Source organism: Heteronotia binoei, chromosome 8 (assembly GCF_032191835.1).
Source record: "Heteronotia binoei isolate CCM8104 ecotype False Entrance Well chromosome 8, APGP_CSIRO_Hbin_v1, whole genome shotgun sequence".
NCBI lineage: Eukaryota > Metazoa > Chordata > Lepidosauria > Squamata > Gekkonidae > Heteronotia > Heteronotia binoei.
In genome coordinates this window covers 10,512,507-10,523,847 of record NC_083230.1, presented here as the reverse complement: position 1 = coordinate 10,523,847, position 11,341 = coordinate 10,512,507, and the positions used below count along the sequence as shown (strand labels likewise).

The following is an 11,341-nucleotide window of genomic DNA, read 5'->3' as shown; positions in this document are numbered from 1 at the left end:
TCAAGGCTGAAAACCAACAAAACCCAACAAAAAAACCCTGGCTGCGTAGAATTTATTGTTATTAATGTTTTACTGTGGTCTGGTTGGGAGACCTGTAAATACATGTAATAAAGAAATATTTCCTTGTCAGGTAATCACTATTGCAACAGATAAGAGATGGGGAGATAGAGTGCCTAGCTTTGGTGGAGCGGACCCTGTTTTACTGGGAAAGCTCAATCCTTATTGTGAGGTGTGTGGAAAGACTGAACATTCCATTGGTGTATTATTAATTAAATGTTAATACCCCACCTTTCCTTGTGGTTCAAGGTGCTACTGCAGTGCCATCTTTATGTAGGTTCTGTTAAGTACCATTTGTATTGACAAAGCTTTTCCTGAATATTCCGAGCACTCCCGGCTCCAAGGATCACTGGTGTTGAATGTACCGGTCTGATGGTTGAGGTGCAAGAGAGTTTGACGATTTGGCTGCTGTACTGACTGCCCTCTGCACTGGCCAATGCCCTGCTGGCCCTTGCGGAGATCATAGCAGGCTGGGTGTTGGAGTATCCTAGACTTCTGGTCCTGGGTGACTTCAATGTCCATGCCGATGACGTGGGCTCCACATTGGCGTCGGACCTGGTGTCATCCATGGTGGCACTAAGACTCTCTCAATATGTAACAACTCCCACCCATCAGGCTGGACACATTCTGGATTTGATCTTTGCAGTGGGGACAGTGGACCACATTACTGCTGATGCAGTGTCGTGGTCGGACAACTATGCTCTGAAGGCCCGCTTGAATATCCCGCTCCAACCCTGTTTGGGCGGTGAGTGTATTTTAGCCCGCCCACGGAGCCAAATAGACCCTATGTGATTCCAGATGGCTCTTCGGGATCCTTGGCTCCCTGGCGATTCTCTAGATGAGCTTGTATGGCATAGCAGGTTTACCATGGCCATTGGTGAAATCGCTCCCAGGCGCCCTCTGCGCCCCCATACAAAGCTGGCACCCTGGTATATGCCAGGGCTATGGCAGATGAACGGAGGCTCAGATGGCTAGAGAGGCAGTGGCGTCGAGCCTGTGACGAAGTGACAAGAACAGTTTATAGGTCGTATATGAGAACCTATGAGGTGGCAGTCAAGGCTGCTAAGAAAATATATCTTACGACCATGATTGCGTCTGTGAACTCGTGCCTAGCACAATTATTTAGGACAATTCAGTCTTTAACTACCCTACTGCAGGGTATACCAAATGCTAGGGAACTGGATATTGGCTGTGAGGCATTTGCAAGTTTTTTTGCAGATAAAGTCCTGTCACTCTGCTGTGACCTTCCTGCCACCTTGGAAACAGTAAATGAACTCGAGGCCCCGAGCATGTCTTCTAGTTAAGTTTTGGATTCTTTCACTCCACTCAGCCTAGAGGAAGTTGACAGAGTACTCTCTACGGTGTGCCCAACCACCTGTAGGCTGGACCCATGCCTCTCTTGGCTAATAAAAGCTGACCGAGAGGAGCTACAGGTTTCCCTAAGGGAAATTGTCAACAGGTCTCTTCTGGAAGGAACCTTCCCCCAGCCTCTAAAAGAGGCAGTGGTTCGCCCCCTTTAAAAAAAACCATCTTTGGACCGGCTGAATTGACGAATTACCGGCTGGTGTCTAACTTGCCATTCTTAGGCAAGATTATTGAAAGGGTTGTGGCAGTGCAGCTTCAGGGTTTTCTGGATGATGCTTCTGTGCTTAACCCACATCAATCCAGTTTTCGTTTGGGTCACGGGACGGAGATGGTTCTGGTCACCCTCACAGATGACCTCTAGAGGCACCTGGACAGAGGTGGCTCGGCAGTGCTGATGTTGTTAGACCTGCCGGCGGCATTCGACATGGTTGACCATCAGCTACTGACCTGTCGCCTCACCGGCACCTTGAAGCGAAGCCGGTACCCTATTGGTAGCCAGTGCAGCGCTTTCAGCACAGGCTGGATGTGTTCCTGGTAAAGGAACTCCCGTTAACAGTCTGGCTGCAGCGTTCTACACTAGCTGAAGTCGCCGGATTCGGGACAAGGGCAGCCGCATGTAGAGAGCATTACATTAATCCAGTCTCGAGGTGACAGTCGCATGGATCACTGGCTGCCAATAAGGTATCAGATCTGGTTCAGGGTTATAATAATGACCTTTAAAGCCCTATGCAGCCTGAGACCAGCATACCTATGGGACTGTCTCTCCTCATATGTGCCTCAGACAGCCTTGTGCTTGGCTGAACAATATCTAGTGGTAGTCCCTGGTCCGAAAGATGTCCGTTTATCCTCAATCAGGGCCAGGGCTTTTTCTACCCTGGCCTCAGCCTGGTGGAACACGATCCCATGCTACAATTCTGCAGGGCCTGTAAAATGGAGCTGTTCCACCAGGCCTTTGGCTGAGGAGGCAGGCTCTGAGCATGCTCGCTGCCATGCCCCCCCCCCCAACTTCGTTGAGGCTTCCTGAGCCTCGGGAAGCCTTGGCAAGGTCCAGATGGCAGTGGGTGCGCTCAGAGCTGGGGCTCACTGCCATGCCCCCAACTGCCCAGGCTTCCCAAGATTCAGGAAGACTGCGTGGGGTTAAGGGGCAGCTGCTTTCATGTTCTGGGGTCTGTTACAGACCCGGGGAATGCGAAAGCGGCCGGGCAGCGTCTACGGTCCATGAAGCCTGCTTTCTGTTGGCAAAGGCAGGTTCCAAGGGGTGTACACACTGCATGTGAGGAGAGGGGCCGCGTCATGGGGCCTCTGAGCCAGGTGGCACCCTAAGTCTCCACCTACTTGGCCGACTCGCATGTGCCAGCCCTGATCGTGACTAGTTACCCTGCAGGAGACATCAATGGCTGCCCTGCAGTCTCATTGGGTTTATTGCCATCATGTTTATTGTTTACTTGTCTATTGCTGATCGTTGATTGTTTTCACTTGGTTTTAGCACACAGCTTTGTTATTGTTCTATCCAATTGTTGTAAGCCACCTTGAGCCTGTCTCAGGATAGGGCAGGCTATAAACCCAATTAAAAATAATAAAAATAGCGGTGGTGGGAAACAGGAGGTGAAGGATGCTGTCAGCCCCACGATGAGAAGCATTCAGCTCCTTCTGAGGCCTAACAGGCAGAGATCCTGGGACTTACACTGGAGAGAGGAGGTTGGATGGGTTACACCTCTTTACTCTCCTCAGAGAGGAAAAGAGCAGTGCATACCTTGTCCTTCTCTCAGATTGCAGGTTGCAAAGGTGAAAAGAAAGTCTACTGGTCAATGGGGGCAAAAGTCAGCAGCCACGGCACCCTGCCCCTCATAAAACCAGAGCACTGGGACGTGGACCAAAGACAGCTCAGCCAGCCCGAAAGGGACACTACCCTGAGCTCCGCAGAAGAGCAGGACACAAAGAAGATCTGTACTTCTTGTGCAAGCCACATTTAGAGCTTCTCCAGTCTAAACCCATTAATTTCACTGGACTTAGACCAGAGAATGTAAGCACAGGATTGCACTGTTGGCCATTTATGTATTTGACCTTCTCCTTTAGATTGGAAGCAGGAGGAGAAAAATGGAGGTGGAGGTATGGAAGATTTTACTTCCAATTCAGGCTCAACGTATCTGACCTAGAAGGACAGCTTTATTTCAACTTCTGTGATTTCTGTAGTGTCGGAAAAGTCCATAAGAAACTTCAAAGCGCTGCTGAATTAGCTGTATTGTTCACAATGCAAAGTGAAATATTTACATATGGACACACTGCTGGAGCCACACTCTTAATCTGGAGGGATCTCTGTGTTCTCAACCGATGATGTTGTAAGAAACAGCAGAGAACAGATGTGTCGGTTGCTTTTAGTGTATTACTGAGTTGCAGCAGACAACAAAAATCTTTGTGCTACATGATATATGGGGCCTTGGAAGTTTTACTGTGATTATGACAAGTTTTACTTATGTTGCTGGAGAAAGAAAAGCCAGGAGAAATCACACTTTTACATTAACTCTTCTTTAATTTAAGCATAAACTACGACAAGCTGTACATTTTTAGGCTCATATTTTCTGCCGGCAAAACCCAAGAAAATAATTCAACACTGTTCCTGAATCCATTATAAACTTTTAAAACTTGCTGAATTTACAAATTAACGTCCCCAAAAAGCTCGATAAATTATACAACCCTCTTGCTCAATATCCACACTCTACAACAGCATTTTAAAAACCCAGGCAGGCACACTGTTAGGAGAGTCTCTTTTTACAACCTATGTATTTACACAGCCTTTGTTGACACGGGTGGTACGGTTCCTTTAAGTAACTGCCAAGGCTCATCAGCAAAACATTTTAAAAGATATTTAGCAGCATTATCGAATTAGATTAAAAGCAAGGACCTCTTGCTGTTTACAGTGTTTGTGTTAAACAAAAACACCCGAGTTGTTTTTGTTCCTAAGAGAAACAGATTAAAGGGGTTTTGTATTTGTTTTGGGGTTTTTTTTGTAAGGGTGTTAAGAGTACTATCATAGCCAAAGCACTAATCAGAATTTAACAGCAATTCAATTACATTTTTAGTTCTAGTCCTGAGCACAGAGTATTGGTAGCTTCACAACTTTGGTCAACAAGAATACATGCTAAAAGTTAACAGAGGTCCTACGGCATTCTTGTTACCACAACGTAGTCAGGTCAGTAATCTGTCTCAAAGGTTCCCCCCTCCTCTCCAGTCTTAACATTTCCAACGGCAGCAAAACAAAAAGTAAACTTTATAGAAGTCCCAATTTTCTTCTACTGAAGGCCAAGGAAAGGAGGCAACAAATACAACAACATTCCATACAACCATGAGATGAAGTTTGGCTGAAAGAAGGGGTTAGAGAGTGAGGTATGTGTTTCATATTGTCCAGTTAGTTTTAAAAACTGCCATTCAAATCAACAGACATCCAATTTGTTTAACTTACAAGACTTACATGTACACACAATTCCAGCCATTATATGTGAGACAAGCATACATCACCAACAGACTAGTGTTTTAAAATACAGTACATAGGGACAGCTCTTAAGGGCAGCAGTTTTAGCAGAATACAATACACTTAACAGTTGAGATGAGCTGTATCTTCCAGTTTTCTTTCCCCAACAAAGCAGCTTTCAGGAAGAACACACACCATCTATCACCATAGCTTGAGTTGTAGTATGTTGGAACTCAGGTTTAATTACTAGCAACATCTTCGCTCGTATCTCCAGGATCTGAGATCTGGCCATCCAGACTGTTGGGAGCTTTCCAGATCCTGACAGTCCAATCACTACAGAACAATCAAAACCATTACAGTTTTATGGATGCATAGAAAAAGATAATTTTTAATCTATATGGTCATGAATAAAACAGAATCTTTCCTTAAAGTTGGTGGAATTGGTGTGCAATGCGCAACAGTATTACAGAACAGAAACAAGGGACCTGCAGGTTTCGCAGGGCAGAGAAATTTCAGTTTGGTGAAACTGAGCCAGTTTGGTGTAGTGGTTAAGTGTGCGGACTCTTATCTGGGAGAACCGGGTTTGATTCCCCACTCCTCCACTTGCACCTGCTGGAATGGCCTTGGGTTAGCCATAGCTATCGCAAGAGTTGTCCTTGAAAGGGCAGCTGCTGTGAGAGCACTCTCAGCCCCATCCACCTCACAGGGTGTCTGTTGTGGGGGGAGAAGACATAGGAGATTGTAAGCCTCTCTGAGTCTCTGATTCAGGGAGAAGGGCGGGGTATAAATCTGCAATTCTTCTTCTTCTTCATTCTCCACACTGGATCCCAGTTTTTCCCCTCTTGATTGAAGGAGGGGAGAGGAAGTGGTAATGGGAGGACCATTGGAGGACCAGCCAGTTCTCCCAGCCTCCCACTAACCAGCTGATGGGAAATGTTGAGAAATGCCCTCCACCCTAATATTTTATTAATTGGGGCTTACAACTCTACACATGCTCCATAAGAAGAAGAGCGATTGGATTTATACCCTGCCCTTTGCTACCTGAAGGAGTCCTAGAGTGGCTTACCATCTCCTTTCCCTTCCCCTCCGCACAACAGACACCCTGTGAGGTAGATGGGGCTGAGAAAGCTCTCCCGGAAGTGCTCTTGAGCAGAACAGCTCTGTGAGAACAACAGGTTCAACATACCACACCTTGCTAGAACGGCAGACTTAAAGGGGACAAAGAGTTGGCAAGCCAAAAGGTTAGGCGGTAATTTCTTCTTCTTGAGGCAGAATGACCCCTGTAATGAATGAAGTAAAATGTCAGGGGTAGACTGGCCATTACAGCCCCTGGGACTTCTGGGCAGGCCTGCATAGTTGCAAGAAGGGCCTGTGTGGGGGAGGCAGGGTCCATCCCACCCAAGCAAGCAGGTACCTATCCCACATGGATGGAGGAGGCAGGACCTGGCCTGCCTGAAGCCCATGTGGCCTGCCTCTCCCTCCCTCTTTTGGGGCACAGTGTGTGGGAGGGGGTTCCTGGCTGTTTCCCCATCCCTTTCTGTCCTTGCACAACAGCATCCGGTTCCAGCTCTATCACAATTGTTTTGGACGAAGATAAGAAGAAGATATTGGATTTATATCCCGCCCTCCACTCCGAAGAGTCTCAGAGCGGCTCACAATCTCCTTTACCTTCCTCCCCCACAACAGACACCCTGTGAGGTGGGTGGGGCTGGAGAGGGCTCTCCCAGCAGCTGCCCTTTCAAGGACAACCTCTGCCAGAGCTATGGCTGACCCAAGGCCATGCCAGCAGGTGCAAGTGGAGGAGTGGAGAATCAAACCCGGTTCTCCCAGATAAGAGTCCGTGCACTTAACCACTACACCAAACTGGCTCTCCTTATAAAAATAAGGGTTAAGAGTAGGCTACAATGAACACAATTCTAAATTTGTCTATTAACAAATTGTTGGTGGTGTTAGAGTGAAACAGACTCCCTTTTTAGTCATAAAAACAGCAACACAAGCATTAAGGAGTTAGCATCTCTATTTTAGCTTGTATTCAGACTGTGGGGAAACGCAAATCATAAATATCTTGGAGTGCAATGCTTCAGTCTTCCCTTGGACTGAAGCACTCATATTTTATATGCTCACAATGTGCCAAATGAGAGAGAAGGTTGAACCACTACGGAACAATTGATCCATTTATTGTAGGAGGCTGCATGGAATATTAAGAGGCACTTTCGCAGGTCTGTTCTAACTCCAACTGTGTAGGAGAGATGAACCACCTAGCTGACAATAAGCCCTTTGAATGTCTGCATTTGGTGTAAAGCAGTGAAAATTCCTATCAGTATTTAAGTAAAGCGGACAAATCAGATTTCAGCCATGACGAGGATGCAGAGAACGTGAAAATAACTCACTCTGACGCCGTGAAGATCTGGCTGGAGTTGGTGCAGATGGCATTGATGGGACTATCATGCCCTTTCAACTCGCTTATTGGGGCAAAGGTATCTACATTCCAAAGCTTCAGTATGCCTCCACGGCAGCCACTGAGAAGGACAGGGGAACCGGGCACTAGACCCAGAGCACACACCCAGTCTTTGTGGGCATTAGGAACTTGCTGAAAAGACACACCACACAATCAGGTTGACAAGATACCACCATTTAGATTCAGGGAGGGCAACTTAATGGCGAAAGCCACATCAAAAACTATAACGGAGACTATTTTGCACAATTTAAGTGCACTCATTCAAACAACTTATGTAACGTTTTTATGAACCAAGCAGATAGTTTTAAAAGAACCAGGGCATTTTTTTGAGCAGGAACGCACAGGAACACAGTTCTGGCTGGCTTGGTGTCGGGAGAAAAATAAGCTCTTGCTGGGTTTTTTTCCTACAAAAAATCCCCGTGTGAAACAATGGTGACCTCACAGGATGTAGCCTAATATGTAAATGAATTCCTGCGGGGGTTTTTTTTCTATGAAAAAGCCCTGCAAAAGACAAGATTTTTTTTGCAACATCTGCATTTAAAAACGGCAAACCTCAATACAGAATACTCAAGTTACCTTGTGGCTCCTACCCGTCTACTACTACTCCCGTGACTAAAGTTTGAAACCTTCCTCCAGTCGAAGGATGCTTACTCTTCCTCCTATTGAAGGAATACTTAAGTTGGAGAGAGGCTTCTTGGAGGAAGGCTGAATCCACACCCAACAGATCTTAAAACAGAATGCAAGTAAAACATTTATCTTGAGTGAAAGTTGGCTATGTTGCGACCACTGACAAAGTCAGGTGGGGTTTTTGTGTATGTGTGTGCTTCTTCCAATCTTTTAACATTTTTGCTAGTACATCATCGTATATATTCTCTGGAACCAAGAGGGCTAGATGCTGCCACTTAAAAGAAGGACAGGGACTTTCTCAAGTTTCTATTAGGAGCCACATCACAGAACAGTTGCATGAATGTCAGCACATGTAATCTACAAGTCATTGTGTCACGCCCAACTTTGATGTAAGTAAAATAAACTATGTATCTGAAGTAAAAAGTGTCAAGACTGACATTTCCAAACCTTATCATCATTTTCTGGGCACAAATACACCTTGAGCAGAGTTACACCCTTTTAAGTCCTCTGAAGTAAAATCAGCTTAGAAACTTCAATGAGGTGCAACCGTGCTTAGGGTTTCATTGTTTAATACCAAATCTGAACTCTGTTGCCACAATGGATTTTTTAAAAAGTGCTCAGGCAGATTTTGGACAGCTCCAGAACTCAGTACTAACAGACGGTGTACAGAGTTTATATATCTAATTGCTCAACTTTCCTAACCGTACCTGAATGAGGTCTTTTTGTGCCAAATCCCACTTTTTAATGCCATTATCTCTGGATCCGCTAAACAGGTTGTCGCCCATAATAGTAAGAGCTTCAATGCCATCATAATGTGGAGGCTCGAAGTTGTGTGTAGGATTTACTGTCCCAAGTGCTCCTTCAGTGACATCAAACATCTGCAATGGTAAAAATACACTTTCAGAATCCTCAAAGTGATCTCGGCATATAATTAGTAAAACGTAAATTGGGAAACGTTATCTGAAGAATGCAGTGCCATGCCTATTCCTGCAAAATATTTGGGACAGTACAGCCGTCCCAATCATTAAGTAAATTGAATAATTTGTAAATTCAGTAAAATTTTCCCTGTATTTTTCTTCCCTCTTACTGACTGAATTGCCCCAGTAATATGTTTTCTTCTTTGCGAAGAACTTTGGTTGCCCCACCCTGTCACAGTATAATATTTTGATTGTTTGACATTTTATTCAACATAGAGGGGAAAGGTCAGATGAAACCAGGGGTCAAAATTTCTGAGGTAAAACCAGTACATGCACAAACTTTAGTTTTTATATTTCAGAGTTTCTTAGGCTATTCAGAGTTACTTAAAATCTTTATGTTGAGAGGCTTTTGTTCCAGTGTTCCAGTGTTTTCCCCAACACCCCAGTACACTTTATTTGAGTATTCTCTGACTCTTTGGATTCCCAGAAGACTGGTACACTCTTTCTAGTTCCCAAACCCCTTCTCTTGAAACACCAGTACTCATCTTGAGGTTTTATCTGACTCTTAAGATTTCTACAGGAAATTTCTCATCACACCAGACCAGGGATCTCTGTACTCTTCAGAGCTAACTCCATGTTTGACTGGGCAGGGAAATTCTTCTTTTTCTGAAGTCGCAGTGTAACTACCCATTGGTCCTTGCCAACTTTCCCCAGTTCTCCAGTGTGTCTTCAACAGCTCTCAGTCAGGGCTGAATTCTGAATGAATTCTCTTCCTCAGCATTCAGCTCTAAAGTTTCTCTCTGCTCAGCTGATGCTAACCAACAAATTGCTAGTAGCAACCTGTCACTCAAGGCTTTCTGTTTTGTGAAGAATTAACTCATCACAGTTCTTTACCTGTTTATACAGCATTTCTAAGCTTCTAAAAGACTATGTTTGACTACACTACTACAGACTAACAAGACTACCCATCTGGAATTTTCAGATTTCTTGGAATGGTTTTAAACAGGCATGAAGATAGATTTACTGAATAAAAAGTTATTAAATAAATAGCAATAAAATAAAAAAAGCAAAAAGCCTGCTTATTTTATCATTGAAATTGATTGAAAAGCCAGTTTGGTGTAGTGGTTAAGTGTGCGGACTCTTATCTGGGAGAACCGGGTTTGATTCCCCACTCCTCCACTTGCACCTGCTAGCATGGCCTTGGATCAGCCCTAGCTCTGGCAGAGGTTGTCCTTGAAAGGGCAGCTGCTGTGAGAGCCCTCTCCAGCCCCACCCACCTCACAGGGTGTCTGTTGTGGGGGAGGAAGGTAGAGGAGATTGTGAGCCGCTCTGAGATTCCAATATCTTCTTCTTAAAAGGAAAGTGCTAGAAGAGAGCAGCCTTATTGACCTGAGCAAGGAATTTGCTTCCCCCCCTACAGAAATGAGCCTAGAAGACTGTTAGTTTGATAAATGTTTGATCTCTAAAGGGAATACAGAATCAATCTCCAATTACTGATCTACCTAGTTTGATCTGGGATGAAAGGAAGAAAACAGAAACCATCTACTGTTCTGCTTTAATAATAAAGTGCCAAAGACACGGGAGGCAATACCTTTATATAGTGGTCTTTTGAGCCAGTAATGATGAGATCCTGTCCATTGGACATGCTGTCTACAGTAAGGCACATGACAGGGCCCAGGTGTCCAGTTAATTTTCCTGTAGACTGAAACCTAGAAGAAGAGTAGGAACAACCATACTGTGACTTGTGCAAAAGAGAACTTTAGTAATAATTATTTTAATGAGAAACAGCAGCACAGATATGCAGCAGTTATCAAGCAAAATGCTAAAAGACAAGACAACCAGAAAAAGGCAAATGCAATTTTGGGCTGAATCAACAGAAGTAAAGTGTCCAGATCACGTGATGTGATGGCATTGCTTTACTCTGCTCTGGTAAGACCTCACCTGGAGTATTGTGTTCAGTTTTGGGCACCACATTTTAAGAAGGATATAGACAAGATGGAACAGGTCCAGAGGAGGGTGACGAAGATAGTGAGGGGTCTGGAGACCAAGACCTATGAGGAAAGGTTGAAGGAGCTGGGATGTTTAGCCTGGAAAGGAGGTGGCTGAGAGGTGATATGATCACCCTCTTCAAGTACTTGAAGGGCTGTCATATAGAGGATGGAGTGGAATTATTTTCTGTAGCTGGAAGGTAGGACCAGAATTAATGGGTTGAAATTAAATCAAAAGAGTTTCCGGCTCAACATTAGGAAGAACTTCCTGACCGTTAGAGCGATTCCTCAATGAAACAGGCTTCCTCGGGAGGTGGTGGACTCTCCTTCCTTGGAGGTTTTTAAACAGAGGCTAGATGGCCATCTGACAGCAATAAAGATCCTGTGAATTTACAGGGAGGTGTTTGTGAGTTTCCTGCATTGTGCAGGGGGTTGGACTAGATGATCCTAGAGGTCCCTT

The 11,341-nt window shown here is 44.9% G+C and overlaps 1 protein-coding gene across 16 annotated transcripts in view; it reads right to left on the bottom strand.

Annotated features, from left to right (window-relative positions):
* Positions 1-3,932: 3,932 nt before the first annotated feature.
* KIF21A (kinesin family member 21A) overlaps positions 3,933-11,341 on the bottom strand; it is a 188,248-nt gene continuing 180,839 nt past the window's right edge. For all 16 annotated transcript variants that reach the window (XM_060244745.1, XM_060244751.1, XM_060244757.1 and 13 more), the window contains 4 exons: positions 10,485-10,602; positions 8,684-8,854; positions 7,282-7,481; positions 3,933-5,224 (listed from right to left, as the gene is read on the bottom strand). In XM_060244745.1, the coding sequence (XP_060100728.1) occupies positions 5,131-5,224; positions 7,282-7,481; positions 8,684-8,854; positions 10,485-10,602 (583 nt within the window). In that variant the 3' untranslated portion in view covers positions 3,933-5,130. The remainder of the gene's footprint in view (positions 5,225-7,281; positions 7,482-8,683; positions 8,855-10,484; positions 10,603-11,341) is intronic.